Source organism: Stigmatopora argus, chromosome 4 (assembly GCF_051989625.1).
Source record: "Stigmatopora argus isolate UIUO_Sarg chromosome 4, RoL_Sarg_1.0, whole genome shotgun sequence".
Lineage (NCBI taxonomy): Eukaryota > Metazoa > Chordata > Actinopteri > Syngnathiformes > Syngnathidae > Stigmatopora > Stigmatopora argus.
In genome coordinates this window covers 4,857,002-4,883,160 of record NC_135390.1, presented here as the reverse complement: position 1 = coordinate 4,883,160, position 26,159 = coordinate 4,857,002, and the positions used below count along the sequence as shown (strand labels likewise).

At 39.2% G+C, this 26,159-nt stretch overlaps 1 protein-coding gene across 4 annotated transcripts in view; it reads left to right on the top strand.

Moving 5' to 3' along the window:
• Window positions 1-26,159, top strand: part of vps13b (vacuolar protein sorting 13 homolog B) — a 341,198-nt gene that overhangs the window by 63,365 nt on the left and 251,674 nt on the right. For all 4 annotated transcript variants that reach the window (XM_077598167.1, XM_077598171.1, XM_077598169.1 and 1 more), the window contains exons 16-17: window positions 7,931-8,055; window positions 21,596-21,780. In XM_077598167.1, coding sequence (XP_077454293.1) covers window positions 7,931-8,055; window positions 21,596-21,780 — 310 coding nt within the window. The remainder of the gene's footprint in view (window positions 1-7,930; window positions 8,056-21,595; window positions 21,781-26,159) is intronic.

Sequence of the window (26,159 nt, the reverse complement as noted above, 5' to 3'; positions counted from 1 at the left end):
ACCTTGGTGACCTGTTTCCACCTGGTCATAAAAATCTTAGCCCTGCGAGTTTCCTGATGAGTACCAGCCCTGCTCTGGACGCTTTCAGGCACTCAATGGGATGCTTAAGACTGCTATTACTGGCACTATGACCTTCCGGTGTTATGGTGTCAGTTTTAGTGTTGAATTAGTCAGTTTGGCTTTTAACTTCAATGACATGTTTGTTTTAGCTGATATTTTATATTGTCAGGTATCACTGAATGTGATCCAAACTCTGCTATTATTATCCAGGATTATGTTGCCGATTAATTGAATCTATTTTGCAGCCCAACCCTTCCACTGAATTTCTGTAATCACCAGTACACTGAGAAATTTTAATTTCACATTGGCAAGCGGAATCTGTTGAATCAATTTGTCAGAGTAAATGGACTTACTGGTCTTTCTCTCAATATTTGATGTCCATGTAGCACTTTCAACTCTGATAAACCCTGGGCAGTGGGAGATGTTTTCTTGTCAACATTTGCACTGTGGCTCAAGAGTGAAAGCCAAGTCTTTTCATCCCTCCATCATGTCACCTATACATATCTATACACAGCAGCAAATTAATTAGGGACTCGTTACATATACTCATACAGATTAATGGGTTACATTTTTGGAATTTTGCAAACCACTATTTTAAGTTCGTTATCAAGATTATCTATCTTTTGTACAATAGCAGCACTATGCATCATGGATGTGGAGAGTGTCAAAAACTGAAATTTACACATTTGTTTTGAAATGTCATAGGAAATCTGTCTGAGAAGTCTGAGAACTTGATCAACAACAATCATTAATGGTTTGCACTGAAAGAGTCGTACATCAACTAATTTGCAGCTCTCAGTTTTTTTTCTATTTGCACATGCACATTTTCTTTACAATTTCTGAAAATTCTCAGTGAATTTTCAACTTTTCAACTTCAAAGCTACAGCTTCTTGAGTCCATGTATGAGTCACAAATCTCCACTTACAAGCTTTGTCATCTTCTTGTCCTTTTTTTCCTCACAGAGCAGAGAGACTTAACGGTGAAGGTATAGTGAAGTTTCATGAACACGAGTAGAAATATAAATTTATTGAAAATGCAGAACTACTAATTTAGTTCACTTGAGTTTTTTTCCACAACGGTGTGAAATGCAATTTTTAGTTTGGGCTGTTCAAGTTCTCAAAGTGCTTTCCTCGACATCTTGAAACAAAATTGCAATTTTATGTGTTTAGTTACATTTAGATCTTAATGAAGAAACAACCCATTCCAAAAGCTAACCGTTTTTAAATTTTACATTTTTTGTCACATTCATAGATGTGTGTTCTGTGATATTGATCAATTCTTTGGGCAAATGTGGATAATGATAAAAGGTACATTCATGCTGATTGGCAATGCTCTCCTGCAGTTTGGAAGTATTTTTAAGGCAGGATGTTTGTTGTATGGCATGCTGTGACTCCTTATCATGGGGTCACTTAAGAGTTAACAACCAACTGGTAAGTTGACAAGGAGCCTTCTAATCAACCAGTCAATAGACATTTGCCAATTCTGCCTTCAGGCAGTCAAATGGTGCTTCTGTGTTTTGAGAGTAGGATTATGACTTCGTAGAGGTCAGTTTAACTTAAATTCAACCATTTCAGGAAGTGTCTTGAAATGAGTATATACCACTATTGAGATTGGTTATCAAAGTTGAGGTGTCTCTCTTGATTCTATTGGTAAGCCATCATCCCACCCCCACTGTTGTTGAAAATAAGTTAAAATCACCGTTGGAGGGTAGGCTCAGGTAAATCAAGCATTCTCAAGAATTGGCATTTCCAAAATTGTTCTCCCGATTAAAAAGAAACAACATAAGCTAAGATATGTTCTACAACATTTGCAATTAAGCGATCCTTAAAGAGACAAAACAATTAGTTGAGCGATAGTCGATTAACTGTCAATAATTAAAATGGAAACATTTCTTATGATTCCTTTGAACAATCATTCAACTTAGGACGACAATATAGGACAATTTAGACTGTTAGGACATCATTGTAGAGGCTTGAATTTTAAATAATGGCCTGAACACCATTGCATTATTTTTAATATTCCTTATTTTCCTCACCATAAAGCGTAACTAAAAGCCTTAAATTTTCTCAAATGAAAAATGCGCCTTATTCGGTGCGCATTACTATACAGTGGTACCTCGAGATACGAGCTTAATCCGTTCCGGGACTGAGCTCGTATGACAAGATTCTCGTAACTCGAGCGGAAGTTTCCCATTGAAATGAATGGGAAACAAATTAATTTGTTCCAACTCTGAAAAAAACACCAAAAACAGGATATTGGATTGAAATTTTTTTTTTATTTCTTATAATTCACCCTATATTGACAAAGTAATAAATAACGAGTGGTTTGATAGTAATAATGTGTTTAATAGGAGTAAAATTAGACACATTTCGCGGAGGGTAGAGACAGCGGCATACACGGAGGCGGGGGGGGGGCTGTTCGGGGGGGCTTTATCCACGGCAACAATGCACTCGTAAACGAACAAACAAATTTAAATTAACTTGGATAACTATATACAGACACTCAACGTTTAATGTAACTTCAAACAAAACTAAATTATAAATTTGTTGTAATCTTTTTTACCTTACGTAGTTCTACGGTTTGACACCACCTGGCCGCTCCGCCGAAGTCTTCAAAACGAACGCATCAAGAGTTGTTTGTTTTTGTCTACCCTTCAAAATATTTCGATAATGTCGCATACAAATGTCATCACAATAGGATAACGCACGACCACTTGCCAACGAGAAATAGTCTCTAAAGAACGATCGCGGGAGCATCTTTCCTTAGAAAGAATAACAGGAAATAGTTGAGCTTACCCACGTATTGATTGTGGGTAATGAAGTTTTATTCTGAGAAAGGTTGCCATTGCCTATGGGTGTTGTGTGCACGAGTATACTTCATTACCCAGAAAGCCCTCTTTTTGCCCGCGCGTTGTGCGTTTCCTGGTCGTATGAGAAACTCGTCTGAATTAATCGTTCCGTGCTCGTAGATATTGTTATACACGAAAGATATGCAAAAAAGACCTGGCTTGGTCGCATCACGAAATTTTGATCGCATGACGGGCGAATTATTCGATCGAAATTTGACTCGTAAGACGAGAATTTGTATGACGAGCGGTCGTATGACGAGGTACCGCTGTATATGGATCAACATTGGTTAATCGTTGCGTGAAATTCCTATTAGCACCACTACCACAACCTACTGCAACCACTTCTACTGTGTCTTATAATCAGGTGCGCTTTATATTTGAAACAAGTTTTAAGATTGAAGGTGCACCAAATAATCCAGTGAGCCTTATCGTGCGGAAATTTCAGTAGTCATTCAAAACAGAATATCTTTTGCTGTTCAATGACACACACTTTCTTCCAAGTATTTTATTTAAAATAAGCCACATTTTCTATTTATTGTATGTTTTGATGGGCTAAGCAAAAAGGTTCAAACATTCAACAGCGATGATGAAATGAATTTACGCTTAGCTCCACTTTTGATAGCCATCACAGTGGTAAAAGAAAAAACATTTAGTTTTTAGTTTTGTTTGATAAGAAAATATACATTCAGCTTTTGAATGCCAACATAACCACAAGAATCAAGTCAGATCTCTTGCAAAAATTAAAAAAAATAACTTAACACTTAGTTTTTGCTTAATAACTAATTCAACTTAATCACCAAATTACTTTTTCTCGTTGAACACTGATGTCACATAAAACCACAATCAGTACCAATTTTGTGTCACTTTTTGTTTTATTTTCTTGTGTTCCTCATTTGTGTTTGTGTGGTGTATAACATCTTGTCCTTGCCTCGCGTAATTACCCAGGTGTGTTCACCTGGGTATCATTAGTGCCAGTCATTTATTTTCCCGGGTTGTCATGTGCGACCATTTCACTCTTGTGAGATACAGAAGATGATCTTTTTAATCTCAATAAAAGTTAAGTCTGCTTTGCAGGACTTTGTTTAGAGCACGCCATGTTTAAGAAGAACTTTTGGTTACCATACCTCCCAGAGGCCTAGTTATCTCTAGCCACTGTCAATACAATTTTTGCTGGCCCTGTTAGTCTTGCAGTCTTAAACCTTGTGATGCCTGACCATAAAACAAGCCAAACAATTGTGATGCAGCATTGTGAAGCCAGACTTTTCTCCCTGTTTGGCCAAAGATCGCACTCGCACTTGTAAACTGTGACTGCATGGTCACTATGATTTATTATTCATTTCTGCATGTAAATGTAGTTAATTCCTTTTTATAAATGTCTTTTCTCATGGTGGTTGGCTAGTGCTAACATCTCATGTGTTTGGTAGTATTACCTACTGGGACATAGTCTTCAAAACTGTTTTGGGGATGTTGGAAACTTGAATTCTCTTACAGTTCTTTATCTTTTCAGGATTAGTTCCTTCTGTCTAAGCAGAAAGCATATTGACTTTGGAGGATATTTGACACAATATAATCGTAACAGAAAACAGCACGTTCCTTTTACTGTGTGCCAATTTCCAACTTACAGATCAAAGTCAGAAATTACTTTGAAATCAGTTTTAAAGGATATCCATCCTAGAATGTTCAAAGTGTCCTATGTTCCTTGAGCAACAAAATATTTTAAGTACGTTCTTTGTAAACATTCTAACACTGCAGGTGCTGTATACCACAAATATGAAAAACATCATCTATTCACATATAATGATGATTGCCCTCAGAGGGATGATTAACATAACTATACAGTACAGTGGTACCTCTACTTGCGAAATTAAGTGGTTCCAGAACTTATTTCGCTACTTGGATTTTTTGCACGTAGAGCAGTACTTAATATGAAAATTCTCTAATTCACTCCACTGTCCTCAACCCCCCCCCAAAAGGTATCAACTAAAGCCTTTCAAAATGACCAGTGTCACACATCTAAACATCTTCAAATGATGAATTCAAAACAACTTAGCATTAAATAGAACAGCAAAGGAATTAATGCTTCCTTCTGCTTCAATAGTGTAGCGCAGGGGTCCCCAAACTTTTTCTTGTGAGGGCCACATAACTTTTCCCTTCTCTGATGGGGGGCCGGTGTCAGTTTGTAACAGAAAAAGCCATGGAACATTAACTTTCTGTTGTGCCATGCACAATCTTCTCCCTTTGCTCTGAAGTTTATGCACGACACCACAACCGTCATTACAGAATCCCACGTCAACATTTTGCAGCACAGTGCTTGGTGGTGAATTTGGCAGTGGACTCGTAGCGGGGCGGTGAGACCCCTTTTTTCCAACTCCCGGTTCATGCGTCCCATTATTAGACCGCGAGGTTCGGCCACCATGCTAGGAGCCCCGTCAGTCGTGATGCTAGCTAGCTTTGACCAGTCCAGGTCCAACTTCTCCATGGTTTGGCACACTTTGTCAAAAATATCCTCTCCCGTTGTAGTCCCTTTGAGACTTTGGAGGGCTGCCAGATCCTCGCAAATCTCAAAGTTTGCGCTAACTCCACGAATAAAAATGAGCAGTTGCGCTGTGTCTTGCACGTCCGTGCTTTCATCCAGTGCTAATGAAAAAAAGTCAAATTATTTCGTCTTCTGCTGCAGCTGGGCATATACATTACTCCCGATTTCTTCAACGCGTCTGGTCATTGTACTCACCGACAGACTTACGGCATTAAATGCATCTTTCTTCTCGGGACACACCTCCTCCGCGACAGTATCCATACATTTCTTAACAAACTCTCTGTCAGTGAAAGGCTTACCGCTGCTTGCTATCAATTTAGCAACCCAAAAGCTGGCCCGAACGGATGCCTGGTTCTGCTGAGATAGTAGTCCACTTTTTCGCTTTGAGAGTTTGTCTGCTCGTATTTGGCCTTGCAATCTATCGTACTTGTCTTTGTGACGGGATTCATAGTGTCGGCAAAGATTGTATTCTTTGAATACCGCCACCGTCTCTTGACAAATGAGACAAACAGCCTTTTCTTTGCATTGAACAAAAAAATAATCGTTTGTCCACTCCAGGTTAAATATCCTGCATTCTGAATCAATTTTTCTCTCACCTAACTTTTTCGCCATTATTCCGTTCTCAAACAGGTAGCAGTTTTAATATGCTTGAATAGTCCACGATAGTCCCAGGGCTCCGCCCTCACCTGCGATCGTCCAGATGTCTCGGTAACACTGCTCGTGCATGCAACGGTGGACATGCCCGCATGCATCAAAGGGAAACACTCTCCCCGCGCGTGTCACCAAAGAAGCAATGCGAAGCCCCACTTCACTGGGATGATTTGTGGGCTCAGCAGGGGTGCAATGAACCAAACACAAGATTAAAATGTCCCAGTCTTCAAGTCCAAATAGGAAAAAAAATCCGATAGCATCTCTGGTATTGTTCAGAGGGCCGGTCCAAATGTGCCAGCGGGCTGCATCCCAAAAAAAAAAAAAAAAAAAATCAAAAAAAAAAAAAAAAAAAAAAAATTCCGATAGCGTCTCTGGTATTGTTCAGAGGGCCGGTCCAAATGTGCCGGCGGGCCGTATCCGGCCCGCGGGCCGTAGTTTGGTGACCCCTGGTGTAGCGCAAGGGTGGCCAACTCTGGTCCTCGAGAGCCCCTATCCAGTGTGTTTTCCATGTCTTCCTCCACCAACACACTTGAATCAAATAATTGGGATCGGTATGAAGCTTCTGGACAGCTTGCTGATGAGTTGATCATTTGATTCAGGTGTGGTAGAGGAGGGAAATATGGAAAACAGACTGGATAGGGGCTCTCGAGGACCGGAGTTGGCCACCGCTTGTAGCGATTATATATCAGTCAACCACACGCCACTTTTTTATTTCCAAATTTTCCTCCATGGATAACAGGGCCCGCTTGGGAGACGAAGAAAGACCAATGTGCTTACTGTGTCTAAAGATGTTGCACCGGACAGCATGAAGCCAAATAAATTAAAGCGTCACTAAAGACATTATACAACCCAATCATGTTGATAAGTCGTTTGAGTTTTTTCAGCAAAAGCATTCCGAATATTGCCAAGATTTTCCAAGAAGGCCTCGCCTAATGCTGAGTGAACACACTGTGTTATACTCAGAGAAGCACTAGCATCAAGATACCTTAGCTCTGAATTAAGTGAGGTTGTAGGTGTAGTCATTTTAATAAAGACCAGACCACTAAACACAAGTGTTTTCTCCGCTATCTGTGAGGAGATGGGAGCTGCACATCAAGCTGTGCTGTTTCACACTGCGGCAAGGTGGCTGTCACGAGGAAAAGTGTTGTCCTGAGTTTTTGAGCTCATAGAGGAGATAAGAATATTTTTGGAGCACGAGCATAAGTATGAAGTTGCAAGAACGTTTAGTGATAAGAACCTTCTGATGAAACTGGCCTACATGAGTGACATAATTGGAAAGCTCAATGAACTAAATCTACAGTTTCAAGGGAAAGATCAACACCTCCCTCAGGTTACTGATAAGATCAGCTCTTTTCCTCGAAACCTTGCTTCTTTCTAGGGTGGCATGACAGAAAACAATTGAGAAGCAGTGAATTAGAATAATTCGTACCAGAATTTTTAATACTAACCCTCAACCCAGCGTTCGGCAACATAAAATGTTGAAAGCCATATTGGCATATTGGACGGAAAAAAAAATGTCTGGAGCCGCAAAATAATTAAGTCTTATCTAAGCCTTAAAATGAAGGCATTTATATATATGTGTATATATGTGTGTGTGTATGTATATATATATATATATATATATATATATATATATATATATATATATATATATATATATATATATATATATATATATATGCATATATGCATATAATTATAATGTGTATGTATTTATACGTGTCCTGGAGTTTGCATTACTTGTTCGGGTAAACTCCGGAAATTCCGGAGAAGTTGTCAGCTCTGGTGTATACGAGCTCAAACACATCTGCTAGTAACTTTGTCCTTTTCTTTAGGTCTTTGGGTTCCAGGCAGGTCTTACATGCCAAGACAGTACAGGCGGGTTCTCGCCCCTCATCCCCGTTATTCCTTCCTTTAGCACAGCAATTTATGGGAAGATGATCCAGATGCCTTCTTTTTGGTGAGTACCTGTTATGAATTATTGACTTTTAAAAGGGACATTTGGTAAAAATTGTAGATCACATTATTCTCTGCCCAACTTACACTCTGTAATGACCTGAAACATTGTAGCACTGATTTGTCTCAGTCCCTAAGTACTTTTGACACAATTGTACTTCTTAAATCCATCTTACCCACCTCTTGAAGATGCTTCTGGATCAGATTTTATTATTACACATGGTGGAGGGTAGAAATGTAATTTTCTGTGAGATGAATGAAAGGGTTGAGCAGGCCAATGACTGATCCAACGGCAAGAGGCCAGAGCCAAAGCCAAAGGACAAGTTGACAGCAATATGCAAAGGGTGTGTATGAAGTTGATAGTTCGGTTCTGTCAACTGGTGAGAGGTGGGCGTGGCTCGTGAAATCCACAGGCGTAAGAATCTAATGTGGGCCACATAAAACAGATCCCGGGATCAGATCAAAAAGGTCATGAGCCAGGGATCAGAAATGTAGACATAAAACAAAGGCCAGATTAACGGTGTTTGTAAGGTCTATTGGTATTCCGAGCAAGAAATTGCTGGGGCTTCCACCCCACTTGTGCACACCGCAAAATGTTGGCCTTAATACACAATTATAAGTAAACAATGTATAATGATCACACATCAAAGGAAAGATACAGTTGGCCGACTATACAGTGGTACCTCTATTTACAAAATTAATTCATTTCAGATATGTCATAAGTAGAAGCATATGTTACATTATATTTTTCTTGCAATCTTTAATAGTACCAGAGCTGCCAACTACTCTGGAATTTCAGGAATTTACCCGGAAATGCAATGCAAACTCCCGGACTCCGGACAACCTCCCTAAACTCTGGAAATCCCCCAAAATTGTCACTTAATTTTTTTCAAGCAACCATTTCAGAAAAGTACCAAATTTCAAATTTAAATGCCTCGAAATTCAAACCATTGCTACGGCTTCCGCCATCTTGATTCAACTGCACTGTAAACCGGGAGAATTTGGTGACAAGAGTGCATTGTGAATCATCCGAGTTACAAGTTCTGACGAATGATTCATCTTGTGCGACTTCAGCGCATATCGATTTTGCGTGAATCGCATTCACTCCGGATAAACTCCGGAAATGGGACAATGGTACTCCTGAAATGGGGTCTTTGGAGGTTGGCAGCTCTGATAGTACCCTCTAAACCCTTTAAAAACTATAATGGTATGCCAATTTGTCTGAAATATACAGACGCTCCCCTACTTACAAACGAGTTAGGTTCCGAGCGATTGTTCATAAGTTGAATTTGTTCGTAAGTTGCTCAGTGCTATATTTTGTATTATAATTTATGTTTAAGGCCTATATAAGTATATTGAAGGTTTATATAAGTGCATTTGTATGTTTAAGGCTTGTATAAGTAACACACACTGGTTTGTACTGAAAAAAACATTTAATAAAATGGAGAGAATACATACAGTACTGTATACATACATTAGAGAGAGAGAGATTTACTAGAAACTGGCCGAAAGAAGCTATCTAATGACGATTGCAGTTTTCTTTTTTTCATCATAAATGATGCGGTAGCACTGTATGGCATAATTCAATTGATTTGCAAACTTTGTGCAACGTTCAATATTTGGGTCCTGCTGCCCGATCTTTCTGTTTATAAATGGTACTGACGGTCGAACGATTCAAGTTGTATTCACTTGCAACGCTCACCACTTTCTGATGCGCATCAAGCTTCGTTATTATTGCCACTCATTTCAAATGAAATGGTTTGCCTCTTCCTTGCACCTCCCTCAATAGAAGCCTTTCGCTTTTCACCAACCATATTCAATAATGGATGCACGAGATATTTAATGATACAAATGAAAAAGGTTCTTTGCGCACTGGAGATACGTTCACGCACTTCCGCATTGCAACGAACTGGGCAGAGGAAGGTGGATGCTAGGTGAGCTGAGGTCTCACAGCGCCAGGCGTCGGTATTAGCGGCGGAAAGAAGCACTACTTGGAAAAAGGCGCGCAATACAAAATCGAACTTACGAACATTTTTCGACATGAACGCAATTTGCAGACATGTTCGTATGTACCGTTGTTCGTAACTCGAATGTTCGTAAGTAGGGGAGCGTCTGTATGTGCAAATCTATGCACCTATGCAAAAAAGATAACAAAATGAATTATTAAGACATTTAAATGAATAAGAAATCAAAGACCTTTTCCAATCGGGTACAATTGTGAAGATTAGCTAAGCAAACATATGTAAACATGCACAGCAACACACAACTTAACTTAAAATTATGTTACGCACACTCAGAAAAGAAAAGAAACAAATCCTCTCCGATGGCGGTATGTAGATGCCAATTAGTCGGAAATGCTGACGCTATGAGCCAGTATACCATGCAGGCTAGTGAGAACAGGCTCGGACAAGGGAGGACGCTGTCACTCTCGGCTGGAGCTGTTCAGCATACTCCACCCTTGGCGACTAGGATCGCAGGTGGTGCTGGAGCCTATCCCAACTGACTTTGGGCCAGAGTCGGGTGACACCCTGAATCGGTGGCCAGCCAATTGCAGGGCACGAGGAGACGGACAACCATTCACACTCACACTCATACCTAGGGGCAATTTAGCGTGTTCAATCAGCCTACCATGCATGATTTTGGAATGTGGGAGGAAACCGGAGTACCCAGAGAAATTCCACGCAGGCACGTGGAGAACATGCAAACTCCACACAGGTGGACCGACCTGGATTTGAACCCCAGAGCTGTGAGGCCGACGCGCTAACCACTCAATCCGCCGGGCCGCCATGGGCATCTATACCATGACAAATAAAAAAAATAACAGACACAGGAAGTGTTTTAATGTTTCAGAGCATGTTTGATTCCATAATCTGGATTATTGTTTCGTATCTTGCAAAAATACGTTTTCCATCAAAGCTTTTCGTAGTGTCAATAAATTATCCATAAAGACATTCATAAATTAAGAAAAAAAATTAACAAGACTGTAAACTAAACACATGAAATTTGTTTTAAAATGTGCTGAAAACAAGAGCACAAGATAAGAACAATTGGATGCTGAATCTCTGAGTTATGGGCAGAAACCTTTTATCAGGATTTTTGCCACAATTGTTTTAGGTGGTTACCGATTCAGGATGATCCCTGCCTGGTGCCCATAGTAATCTGGGATAGGCTCTAGCACCCCCTGCCACCATTTTTAAGCATAAGCGGTCCAAAAAATGAATGAATATTTTTTTTGCACGTTTCAAATATCGACCGGAAGTTATCACTACACGGTGCGATCATGACCGTCTTGCTGGCCTGTTCCTACCACTATAAGCCTCCCCGGTTAGTCAGTTGATTTTCTGTTTTAGCAACAACCATTACCAGCATGCTTTAAAATTCACATTACCTGGATCCCCTCAACATGGTGATATTATTTGAACTACTTAAAATTAAAGCGATAAAAAGGAGTTCATTGAAAGCCACACAAATGAAGACCTACTTTGTTTAAAGTTCTTTTAGATGAAAGGAGCAACGATTAAACGTTATCAAAACATTGTACTTGGCATTAAAATCAAAACTGGAATGATGTTTTAAACAATTTCTTTCGTTCAGTGTGACTTATTTTTTGTGCCAGGTCACATGTAGCCTGTGCAATTTTACTCACAACTTACAGTCAAGTGTTTGAAAAAACAATTCTTCCTCATTAGTCTCCTTTTAATCCTCTCAAACAGATGAGTTGAGTTTTTCTTTACTTTCAGACAATTGTCTTTTATGTACATTTGAGAGCAAGTCACATAGGAAACTAGCCTACCAATGTGATTAGGTCTATGCCAAGAGTGTTGTAAATCTCTGTTCTCAACATGAACCATGTATAGCTGCTTGTTTGATCTACAAGAGTGCCTTTTTGGCCTGCCTTCATCACATAGTGGATTCAGATGGGAAACGGATGTTATTTTTCCGTTTTTTTTTTAAGAAACCCTCACATATCATACCGTGTTGGATTTCTTTGTAGGATCTAAGACCAGCCCTTAGAAATAACACTGACAACCTCCATAGACAGTGCTCTTTTTTAATATTTTGAGTTTTTAAAATATACCATGGCTTCGGTTTGACCTTTTCTCTCTTTTGAGGTATGCCTTGCTTCCTCATCTCTATCCAACTATCGTCAAAATATACTAATAATTAATACTAATTGACAGTGTGCTGTAAGAATGTGTAGCTGTTTTGAGAGGAACCTAGTTTTGAATTGAACGATTTTATCGTCAATATACAACAAGCCTAATGAGACTTAAAGCTTCACCATAAAGTGCACACACAAATAAGTAGTCATAAAAACACAAAAAATGAAGTGAGGTATTAAAAATTGTCTAAAGTGGTTAGCAGCCAGGGCCTGGAAAAAAAATTGTGCCAAAAATTAATTTGTCTCGCCAAGTAAATGAATTTTAATTTTGGCCGCAAAATTTAATAAATTTTAATTTTAGCCATAAGAGCAATTATTGAATATTATCGCAAAATATTTCAACTCCGACTATTTAATCTTTTGCACATTGCATATTTACAACAGAAAATCGTTGTTTAACTCCCTTAAGTTTAAAAAGTCTTTTTGCGATAAACTGGCTTTGTGCAACCCTGAGTATGCAAACATTTAACATTTAATTGGCGGATTGTAAACAATGTAAATTTACAACACAGTCATGTCCTCTGATTGTGTCTGAACAGTGGTGAAGGTTAGTTTAATGTGTCTTTGCTAAGAACAAGATTATATAATATCTTTGAGTGTAAATGGGCCAGTAGAAGGACAAATATATGATTTGCTTTATAAATCATTTCACCATTAGAATGGCATACAGTTATGTACAATTGCAATATCTGAGCTCTCGAACTTTACCCTGCTCAGTTTCAAATGTTCTGGCTGTTAAGGCCCTATTCCCAGATAAGATCAGTGCTATAAATAGTAGGAATGTTTTAGGTATGTGATACTAAGAATGTGTGTTAGAAGTAACACATGCATTGATCTATCCAAGATCTGCAACCCTCACACTATTGTCTTGAAATATGAAGGGCCACCTAGAAGCATCAGCATCTGGAGGCCAACGAAGCAACAAACCCACAGCATCTAAGTGTGGTTGGTCACTTTGCAGACTATAATTCAGACCCACGTCAGCTTTTATGTGGCTCTTTTAACAACCTCTATTTCTTGCTCCGCTATTTCAGACAGAATTTCTGAGACCATGTGGCAATACAGGTGTATGTTATATAGCCACAAAAATTGATTAGGCCTGGTAATGTTTAAGAACAGTTTGGGTATCTAACTGTTGTTACAGCTCATTGTCAATAGTTTTATTCAGTTTTTTAAACACAACTTTAAGGATTATTTTATGTGAAGTTGGAGTCTATTACTATGTCTGGACCTGTGGTCTAGACTCTAGATTAGCTCATGGTAGTGATTTATGAAGGCTGCTTCAGGCATCTGAGGCATTAACCATGGGGTGTGATTGTAATGCCTCATTACTTCTGTTCATAGTTGGTCAAGGCAAACAGCTCCTGGTCTACATCTCCACATAACCACAACCAAGAAAGGGTTTACAAATGCTTCACTGATTTAAGTCATGTTTAGAAAACATACCGCAAATGTCAAAGATCACAATGAACCTTGTTCACTAATAAATGCATAAATGTTCTTAATCTGGATGTTTGCAAAATCGCATTCGGATTCATAACATGCATACCGTCCAATCTTCCTTGTACAAATATTCCAATTACTGCTCAGTGAGAGACAAATTATGTCAAGTTTGGCAAACTGTGTTTTTGTTGGAATTATTACTACATTATTATTGTGAATAATAGTAAAATTGGTAGTGTGTTATACTAGGATGATAGATTTATAGATGGATAGAAACAGATTTAATTTAATTGGATAGATAGAAACAGAATTAATTTCATTAACCAAAGGGAAAATAGAGTTTCTCGTCTCAAAGTTTTTTCAAAGCTTTCCACGTGACCGAAACTTGGTATAAGAATTCTGGGGCAAAAAAGTGGACACATTAGGTCTATGAAGGCATCCTATTTTAAGGATTATAATTATTCTGAGTTTTTGGTCTGACTGGTACGCTACCTGGTACAGCAATAATGAATGTCTGTGTGGATTATCAGTCATCCTTGTCATGGGGACACTAACCTTGAATCAAGGCACATCAACTGTTCTCTTTTGTTGGGTGTGGGCAGGTTGTTAAGGTGAAGTTTAGAACGTTCCAGAGAGAGCATGTTACGTGCTCACCTTGAGTGAGCAAACGTGAAGGTATCCTGTGCCTTAGTGCTAACTATCATGGTTATAACTAGGTGTCATAGATTTTGTAGTCTACATCCAATCATGATAATGCGTGTTGGTATTGTCCTCAGATTCCTGTCGGTGTGCAAAACTCTGGATGACACTGATGTTATATATAATACAGTAGGTAAGTTAGCAATATAGTTGTTGGTAGACGATCAACAATCTTAAAACTCTACCAAACTTTTGTTTAATGTTTTTGAAGTCTCTCTGAAATTACCTTTGTTCCAGCAAGGATTAAATAACTGAACAACAATTGAAAGGTGTCTAGAAAGAAAATATTAAAAAAACAAGGAAATTAAGTAATAGGATAGTGAGGATGAAAAAGTTAAACCTTTATGTTGTTATGTATTACAGTAAATTAATGAAGCAATGTTCTTTGTTTGCTTGCATATTTAAGTGATAGATAGAATAGAGCGGATAATATCCCCGCCATTGAAGGCGGAAAACGAAAAGAGCAGAAACTCACATCAGAAAGGCTCTTCCTAACTGAGGTTATCCAAACTGCTGCCATAAGCACTCATTGACAGCTGAATGTGGAGACAAAACTGGCAGAATCTTGTGATCCCATACATGGCTAGTTTGTCTGGGAAACTCAGAAGAATATTCTCCAAACATAAAATGTATGCATCTTGAAACCACAGACACACTTGGATTAAAGGAGTTCACTCCAAGTACAAAATCTAAGCAAACTCAGCAGTATTGTTTATGCAGTGAACTTTAGTATAGTGTAAGGTAGTGTAGTGACATCTGCATTTGACGAAATTAAGAAGTTGCTTCCTAATGGTATATATTCACTAGATGGACTGTTCACATAAAAATGGAAAGAAAGAAGACTTGCCGATTAAGCACAAGAACAGTGCTCAATTCAACCTTAACATAATTTTCATCATAGTTTTCTTTAACTGAAATCAACCAAAATCTGAACTGAAATCAACATTGATGATCTTTCATGTATTATATAACAAGGCCAAAACGCAATTGTGTTAAAATTAAGAGCAAGAGTTGATTTTTTTTTTTAAATGACTTAATCCCGAACACGATTAATGCCTGAATCAATCATCTGTGAAACTGAAGTTTGAGGGAAGAAAAACAGTGGGAAATGGGGAAGGGTAGATGGATTAACAACTCTGAATGGATTATCACTGTGGTGTGCATTTGACTCTCCTCCTCATAATTCCTCAAACTCAAGTCTCTTCATTTTTTGCTGCTTCATAGGTCATATTTCCATCACCTGGCCCAGAATAATACTAAACAAAATCCCACTACTCTATTTTTCATTTCACTGTGACATGACTTCAACTACTATGAATACAACTTAAAAAAATAATTGTAACAACAGGTCTTCCTCAGCTAGACATGTTAGTCAATATCAGGAAGCTACATATGCAGTTAATAACATTTCCACATAGCCCACCACAGTACCGAAGCCTCTTGATATGATGTTCTTTAACGCCTGATGAACCACGTCATTGCCATTTTCTCGCCTTGAAATCTGCAGCTGTCTGCACAACTTGATTAAAACATTTCTTTTAGTAATCCCTGTGTAATGAAGCTCTCTCCTGAGAATCTGTGTGTGCATGAGTGTTAGGTCAAGGGTGCTCCAGATGGTGTGTGTGTTGAGAGGCATGGAGAGTTATGGGAGAAAGGAGGAGTGAGTTCATTCTTTACTTTCTTAATTTTAGTATTTCAAGACCCAAGACTGAGAAATGCACACATGGAAAATGTTTGACACTGAGGAATAAAAAAAACTTTCAAAAGTGACCAGAAATCTAGCCACGACATTATCTTAGTTCCCCACTCACTCAATTAAGAAGTGGTTGTAAATTCTTAGGTTTGCTGGCTGTATATCTTGATTTCCTTCGGCAGATGTGAAATAGCTCACTGTATTTGATTGGAAGAATTTTACAAAGCAGTCAACAGAATTTATACATGTACCATATTTTCCCGCATATTAGCCTCTTCCGCGTATAAGCTGTACCTTTAAAATTGTTGAATTTGGCAATTTATCTCGTATAAGACGCCCCCTGATTCACAATTTGCACCTTCATATTCATGGTTTTAGTAGGGAGTACAAATGTGTTATTTTGAAGGGAAAATCTTAAGAAAAAACATTGCATGTGGTATTTCTGAGATACTGTATGAATCAAAAGGATCGTCTGCTGGATTGCACATTCCGAAAGGGTGTTGCCTGCACGTAGACAAATTCAAAAAGGAAGTCACATGAGCAGTACAACCATGAAGTGTGTCTGTAGCGGTCTAGTTTTCACCAAGTCTCGGTGCAATAATAGCATGAGATACACATTACGCAGGTATCCAGGCTGATATTTTAATGATCGACCGCAAGACCTTCGATCAGCCTCAATTACTATTGGGATGTGCTGATTTTTGGTTTCCTTCATAATTTGCAAATACATTTTTGAGATTACCAATATTTTTTCATATCACTAAATTTAAAAATCATACGACGTGATTCCCAATCTTTTTTTCATCTCTCACGAAATGTTAAAATTACGGCCCTCCCTTGTCTTTTCAAGTTGGGAGAACATTAAACAATTGTTGGCTGACCCAAACAATTTTAACTCACCAACACATTTTTAATTATTAGGATTAATTTACAGATAAAAGTATGGCTTTGCCGTGGGCTCCCTCGTATTCCATTATTGTAGAAAAACTGCATAAGGACATGAAAAGGAGTACATTCAAATAAAGTTTGTCTTTTTTTTTTAAATGAACCCAGTTATCATTGCCATTATATGCCATTGTTCAGTCCTCAAATGACTATACCAGCTCATTCTTTCATGTCTGAAAGCAAACAGTTGGGAAAGAGCTGATAAATGGCCCTATGTCTGTAGACACTTTGTGTAGATTTGGGATCATATTACACACTAATGTAGAAATATTTATATATATATATTTTAGTTAAAGTAGCTAAATATAAGTATAAAGTAGCTATTTGTTGGAATAATGATTAATACCCTTAAATCATTATTAGTAATATTTAATTAAAATTGGAAGACATCTTTCAACATAACTGATTACAACTTGCAAGGAGAATCACTCATAACGCCGCTTCGTTCACAAGCATTCTGACGTCCAGTCTCCTCTTCTCTGTATTTAGTCGCACATAACTGAAAACATTTAATGTAATCTGATTCAAACACTATTCATTTGCCGATCCACTCATCAACTCCTACTCACAAACAGGACTCGGCAAGGAATCTTAAAGATGGTCTTATTGTATTCTGAATGAATGATACCATTTCTTGTTGACACGTGCGTCCAACCTTAAGTCAAAGTTGTTTAGTATTTGGCTCACTCAGTTTGGCAAGTGGTATCTTCCCTGAACCTTGTTGAATTATCTGATAGTGTCCTTATGACAGGTGAATTGTCAACTAAAATAACTGGATCACTCAGAATATTTCCAGGCGTGGTGTTAAAAAACACAACTTGGACGTTAAAGTTGTACACACTCATAACTCTGGATTTGTTAAGGTAAACTTCTTATCTTAAACATCCTATAATGCAATTTTTACGATTTTATTCTAAATACACGGAATCTGTTTGAAAATAAGTGTTGAAAACATAGGCACATGCTGAGAACAAGTGAGTTCAGAATCTCTGAGTTAGAGGCCTTTAATACGTGTATTTCCTGGATCCCACAATGCACCGAATAACAAGGTGACATTAGTTAAACCACCGAAAAAATAGGTGTCATGTTCTGCAGCCTACGAAGACTCATTTTTTTCAGCAGCTGATTAAGCCAAAGAGGCACGGCGGTGCAACACCTGCAGCAGATTGCTGCATCCGGTATTTAAGAACATTTGCCACAACCAGTGGATTGTCGGAGTATCTTGCTATTGCTTACCGCTGTGTTTGCCCGACAATCCTCTGAGATCTACAAGTTAGATGTTTGTATTTTGTGTTATTTTGTACTTTACATCCTTAGTTGTACTCGCTGACACGGTCGTGCAGTTTTTTGTTATATTTTGCTTCTATCGTTTATTCGCCAACTCGTTCGTGCTGTTTTTTTTTGTTATAATTTGCTCTGTAGTTTTATTCACCGACTTGGTTGTGCTTTTGTTGTCTTTTGATACTCGCGTTTTTTGGTGTGCTCATTTTGACAATAAACATTAGTTTTGTAAATCTAGCTTCCTTTCCGGAGTCGTGTGTGGATCCACCTTACAACGTCTTGCCGTTCATAACAACAGGAAATCAAAATTAATTCATTAAGAGCCACACAAATGGAGACCTATTTTACGGGAACTCCTTAACTTATTGGAGCAGTTGGTATGCCCCATTTGCTAAAGTGATGCGCTCCGTAATCTTCTATGACAGAGGTGTCAAACCGATTCCGTAAAGAGATGCGGTGGGTCCTAATCTTTGTTCCAACCGATCTAGTTATGACTGTTTAACCAATAAGGTGTTTTCTAATATAGTTACGCCTGACTGCAATCAACTGATTCACTTGCAAAATGTATCTTCTTGTTTGGTTTGAATAAAAACCTGCACCCACTGCAGCCCTTTGAGTACCAGTTTGACAACCTTGCTTGACCCCTTTAAAAAATCAACAACAACATGGTGTCAGATGTGGGGTAGAGACATGTTAAATTTGCAAAAGGACCTATACATGAAAAGGTTTTTATTGGCTACCGGCTGCCACTTGAGCGGCGCCATCTTGGTTGCAGTAGCAAAAACGGATACAGACTCAGGAAAAAGACGTTGTAGAGTTGGACAAAACTGGAACCACACACAAAGTCTTCCACAAGATGGGGAACTTCTGCAGACTGTGACCAAGGTTGAAAATATGCAGTCACTCTTCCAAGCTTATCCGCACAGTTCCCCGGTAGTCTGGAGCTGAAGAATCAACAGTAGCAGAGTAGAACCCCTTGACTCCGTTTTCGGCCTGGTAAGCGTCGACAGCTCTTCCATCTTATCCCATAATGGAATGGTTGGTCTGAAGCGTCGCTTCTTCTCCCGGCACTTTTGTCCAACTCCGGATTTCCAGCGACATTGAGGTGTTGCTCCTTCTGCTGCGTATTGTTCACAGCTAGTCCCATGTGTATGAAAGAGTAGGCATGGCTGAATGGTTCCAAAAAAGAAGTAGCAGAAAGAAGCCAGGCTAACAGAACAAAGAAAGTTGTAAAAACATGAAAGTAAAAAGTATAAAGTACAAAGTAAAGTAAAAAGGAATGTATTAAGAAATATTAAAATGTAATAAAAAAGATAGAAAGGCTGTAAAACACGAAAAACAAATAAGAGTGGACAGAGCTACTGCCACCGGCTGCCGCGTGACGGCTCCATCTTGGAAAAAAGATTGCTCCCCTTCTCAAACTTTAGCGACACTCCCATCGCTTAATGTGGCATACCAACTGTTCTGAAAAGGGAACGAAACGTTACAAAAAGTTGTCTCCGCAGGAAGTTAGCATTTTACAAAGGATATTTTTGTAAACTCCGAACAGAAACAACACGGATTCCTGTGTGATTTCATGCCAGGACAGTTTTTCGTGTCTCTCTCGCCACAACCTTACCAGTGGTACTTACTGTTTTTGTGGCCATAATTTATGACTCACCACTTCTCTACACCAACAAGCTGTATAATTTGGCTAATTCCTATTAGGGCAGTAGAGAAGTAAGTAACTGAGCCCAGCAGTTCTGGAGAGTTCTGTTTGGCTTTGCCTTAATGTGCAGTATGATATTGACATGGAACATGGGGCTTACTGAATACATTTTTAATGCTTACTGTCTAATTAAAACTTCCCCTTTTGAAATATTAGTAATAGTGGATATGTTCTTTGTAGCAAATTTATTGACCTCATTGACTACTGTTGGGTCGAACACTGTCAGTACGGAAAGGCACTAAAGTCAGGCACCGTGTCTTAATATAATTTATGAGTCTGGATCCCAAATGGGTTGTGGGGCCACTGATGGTGGGCCTTTATATTATAGTTGAAGTATGCTTTAATGAGGTCTATACTTTCCAAGGTGCATAGACAACTTCTATGTTCTATACAAGTTGTTGCTGCCTACCTTTTTCTTTTTTAAAGCTTGAAATGCTTAGAATACTTTAGCTCTTTTCAAACTCTGCCAGAAACCATTCTTCATGTTGCCTTAATTTTAATAAACTAATTTTAAGAAATTCATTTGTTCAAACTAATTATATTTTATCAGTAAAGGAGAAGTTCTCTTACTTTGCTGACAACAGGGGAAATTGGAGGGAGAATGGACTTGATTGGGTTAAACCTTTATTTTGAAGAAGGAATCCCGACCTGATCAGCAGTTTTTAAGATACACCAGGAAGTGGTGACAGCTATGTAGAAGACAGTGGTTATGGTCGAAACTTGCTATCCTGACATTTAACATCTTGACACGAATGGAACTTTTTGCATCTTACTGTATTTAAGTCAATCCATGCTTCTTTTAAGGATGAGTTTGGCATCATATAGTAAACAGGTGCATAATTATGAGATTTTAGACGCACTTAATTGTTCCCTTGAAGTCACACTTAAAACAATAAACCTTCATCTTTTGCCAATCTGGCTCTTGAAATTGCTTTGTCGACACATTTGCTGTGCAGGTGGGGGACATATTGCTATAGAGTCCCTTTCGCTTTTTTTGTCCATCAGCAAATTATCATTCTGTGTACACATGCACACAGGCATGCACAGACATGAAAATCTGTTTGGTGTCAAGCTGTATAGAATGTAACAGTCGTGATGTTAGTTGAGAAGCATGGTTGTCAACCACATGTAGCTGTGGATTAAAAAGTATACATGCAATCAAGTTAAACCTGTTGACCCTGTCAGGTTTTCTTTTCACTTTCATCTTTTTTTCTGTCTTTTCGTTAAACCAGAATTAGTCTGTGTACTTTACACAAACACATTTTAATGCCCGTATGCCCCCTAAGAAAGTCACATGATGGGTATCATCTGTTTAGGACTCAATACTATACTCTACGCCTGCTGGTGTAGTAGATCACTCACCTGACGTCGGTGCGGGCAGGGGTGGGCTTGATTCCCGCTGGTGGCTGTATAATTGTGAGTGGAAATGGTCACCTGTCTCTCTGTGTGTCCTACGGTCGAATGGAGACCAGTCTATGGGTTCGGTTCAGGTTCGGGCTCAAGATCTTACCTCTAGTTTGGTGGCAAAAGAGCAACATTTAACAAAGCTTGTCTTGCACAACACTATTTTGGCCTCCACGTCCTAATCTTCCTATATTTTAATTATCTTGCAGGAGTAAAAGGTCTTCTGTCCTGACCACAGAGTGTATTTTGGAGCTTCCTCACTTCACTTTGCAGGCCACAAGAGCCCAAACACATCTGCTGCAAGCAATCTGGCAAAGTTGGACTCATGGAATGTTGAACGGGACACCCTTGCCCCTCAGTGAAAGCCTTATCAATGAGGTTTATAAAGATCAAGGTAAATAAAATACATTTTTTGGCCTTCATCAACAACCTTGTGAATAGTGTTTTATACCACTACCAAGTGCAAAGATTTAAAGAATATATCACTGCGTGTTTCTGGTGAAACACAACTAATGAATCAATTTCCTGAACACTTTGAAAAGGCAGGGCCCCAAGTAGAAACCAAGGTGTTGTTCACCTTTTACATTGTGTGCACATTTTAAAAATTTTTAAAACCCCAAAACTTTCTATTGTGCCACAAAACTAACAACAAATTAAGATGTCAGGGAACTACAGCAGTAGACTTGTGGGGCAGGCAGCTCATAATTGAAATTAAATTGTCCTTAAAGCTTTAGGTAAAGCCAAAGTAAACAGCAGTTAGGTGATATGTTGGCGTTCCATCATTCATGACCACAGAAGAATTATATATATATATATATATATATATATATATATATATATATATATATATATATATATATATATATACAGTGGTACCTCGAGATACGAGCTTAATCCGTTCCGGGACTGAGCTCGTATGACAAGTTACTCGTAACTCGAGGTAAAGTTTCCCATTGAAATGAATGGGAAACAATTTAATTCGTTCCAACTCTCTGAAAAAAACACCAGAAACAGGATATTGGATTGAAAAAAAATGTTTTATTTCTTATAATTCGCCATATATTGACAAAGTAATAAATAACGAGTGGTTTAATAGAAATAAAGTGTTTAATCTAACTAAAATTGGCCGGATTTCGCCGAGGGGAGAGGGGCTTCGTTTTTTTTTTCCCTCCACACAACGCACTCGTAAACAGAACAAACACTCCACCCTCACGTTCGCTATCGATGGGCTGTTTGCTGTCGTACTATTCCCTTCAAAATATTCCGAAAATGATGCACACAAATGTCCTCACAATCGGAGAACGCACGACCACTTGCCAACGAGCAGCAAGCAGTCTTATCAGCGATCGCCCCGCTGCTCATCTTCTTCTTCTTCTTCTTCTTCTTTTTCACCTCAGGCGCCTGAGGATTACCCTCAGCAGCGCTAGGGCTGCCACTGGAACACGGATAAGTTCATCCAGGGAGTTGCCCAAGCCGCGATGGTAGCGTTCGGTCATTAAGGCCGGACAGCGGAGCCATAAGTGTTCAGACGACTCTGTTTCCTCGTCGCACAGGCGGCAGCGATCCGAGTCGGATTTCTCATGGGAGCTACAGGGGCGCTGGCTAGCGGCTCCTTTTAGCTTGTAGCATCTGTGTTCGCGTCCCATCGAACGGCGCCTATGATAGAGTTGCTGCCGGGGATACTTTTGCGAGCACGAGTATACTTCATTACCCAGAAAGCCCTCTTTTCACCGCGCATGCGCGTTGTGCGTTTCCTGGTCTGAATAGCTCATCCGGTGCTCGTAAATATTGTTATACACGAAAGATATGCCAAAAAAAATGCCATGGCAACCTGGCTTGGTCGCATGACGAAACTTTGACCGCATCACGGGCGAATTATTCGATCGAAATTTCCCCCGTAAGACGAGCATTCCGTATGACGAACGGTTGTATGACGAGGTACCACTGTATATATATATATCTATCATATATATATATATATATATATATATATATATATATCCTATATATATATATATATATATATATATATATATATCCTATATATAGTAGTGGTCATAACTGTAAGGTGGATAAATGAAATAAGTCACAATTTTATTCAAAAATGTACCTCAAGTTTTTGCAGTTAGGGCCAAAGAGTTGGAAGTGATGGCAGAGACATTGTTAAATTAACGACATGGTTAAAAACCCTTTTATATTTCAGATTATCTGGCATTTTAATCTTTTATTTCAGTGTTTTGGCTTGTTAGAATCGAATTAAAACAGTAGCAGTTCTCAACCATGGTCACATCTGGAGAGTCCTCTGGAGGGTTCGGGGTTTTCCAACTGATTTGGATTACGTTGTTTGGTAAGCCATCGGTCTCTGGCTGCCAAACCAGCAAAGCTACCTTTTTACGTACTGTTGTGTGGCTGCCAAAATGTATGAAGCTGGTCTCCTGTGGAGTGAAGTCAAATATTCCTCTCCTCTCACTCTACCTTCTCTTGGAACGCAGTTTGAATAGTTACAAGGGGAAACATTTTAACATCTGGATATGCAGTTACAGGTTAGAAAAAAAGGTGGTAGGGGCGCTTGCATTTAAGACTTGAGAGTCAGAGAAATGTTGAGAATTGATGTCTTCCATACGTTTGGAGTTTCGAGGCGTTTGAAACACCAAATGAATGTGGCATTTGTTAATTTTGTTGTTTCTGTAAACCCTTCCATTTTGTGGGCTATCGACAAAAAGTCAACAAATAACCAATATTTCAGAGGTATATTCAGTAATGTGTGTTACAATTTTGGTTCTGTTCTTAATTGAGCACCAGAAGTAGTTGCTTGGTATACATTTTTGTCCTTCGAGCCCTACATGTTGATTAGACTTGTATTATGACACTGCATGATCACATAGTTTGGTGAAGTTCTCGAGGGCAGCTGGTTGAACATTAAGTCATAGATATAAAGTAATCGTTTGAGAATTTTTGGATATTTTTATTCATTTCATTTGGGCATTATTGTTTACAATAGTCTGGACTGTGCTATGTTAAATTTATGTACATTCATTTTCTGTACTGGTTATTCTCACAAGAGTTGCTGGAGCCTATCCCAGCTGACATCGGGGACCAGACGCGGGGACATCCTGAATAGGTGGTCAGCCAATCGCGGGGCACAAGGAGACACAACCATTCACGCTCACACTCATACCTATGGGTAATTTCGAGTGTCCAATCAGCCTACCATGCATGTCTTTGGAATGTGGGAGGAAAGCAGAGTACCTGGAGAAAACCCACCCAGGCAGTGGCAAACATGCCTGGACCTGACCTGACCTGGATTTAAACCCAGGACCTCAGAGTTGTGAGGCTGACATGCTAACCACTTGCGCTGCCGGGCCGCCCATAACAACTTTTGTACGAATTTTTTTTAAGTACGTTTTTTTGTAAAACCGTTGTTGTTTTTACCCATTTCGGCTCTAAACCGGATCGTCTCGGTCACTGGTAGCAGACGAAAACGTCATCGTCGACTGCCAATATTGTCATGCTTTAAGCATCATATGCGGACGCGCATTCCCCCTTCACGCATCTGCCTTTTCATTATATTAATATAGCACATCAGCAAGCGATGTACCCAGACTGTCAAGCTGTCAGCTTCATACAGCGACATCTACAGAATCTTTAATTTAGTGCATACTGATTGAGCACTCCGTCCAACCACCTCTGGCCCGAAGTCAGCTGGGATAGGCCCCAGTACCGCTCACAACCCTAGCGAGGTTAAAGCGGTTCAGAAAATGAGATGAGAAGTTGTTATACGGCGTACAGAATTCGAAATGTTCAAAAAACATAAATAAGGGGAAAAACTATAAGTTGACAGGTATGATACTAGTTCAGCATTTCCGGGAAAGATTCACTTTCTTTGCACATTGCAATGAACCCACTGATGCGGCCGACCACAGACATAATGGAGATCACCTTGAAGAGCGGTAGTTTTTTTCCGCTAAAAAAATCCCACTAAAGCACTAAAAATGTCCTCACATCTGGTGTGCCATTTTAATCGCAAAGTAGTGAGTAGTTCTTAGTGCTTTAAAAACCATACTGATGAAAACGCACAGTTGTGCCATAACCGCCATATAGGTCGACTAATGAATTTGGAGGGAAAAACACACATGCATCAATATCCTTCCTGAGTTATTCCACCACATCCACAGGCATTCCCCCACATTGCCTGGTACCATTGCAGGCGAGTTGGACTCTTTTAATGGTGTCAACAATCGCTGTTTTACTTTTAAAGTAATCAAAAAGGCTATTCGCTGCCTCGAGGAAGGCTTCCTTCACAATCTTGCCGTCTTTAAAGAGCTTGTTATTTTTGGCAAGGACATGACTCACCCGATAGGAAGCAATACATAGTTACGGCCTTACTCTGGGTCTTTGGTTTGGTGAAGATTGACTGCCGTGCTCCAAGCTGTGCTTTCAAATTCCTTACTTTTGTGGCACGTAAAAGTGTTTTTTCATGGAAACCCTTTTATAGCTCCTGTGTACTGGATTGAAATGCCTCTCCAGATTCTCTTTGTTTACCAATGCCACCATTGCATTACAAATCAATCAAACATGCTTTGAATTAGAATTAAAAAAATCTTGCTCCCACTCATGATGAAATGGTAGGCCTTGGCTTGCTTCTCCTCAGCCATGTTGACGTTTAGGGATGTGTAATTGCTAGCAACTCATCGGTAAGGAAAGTGGCTATTCAATAGCAGTTATTTAGTGAGTTTTAGGACATTCAATAGGGGGAGCATCCACAGCAGCACC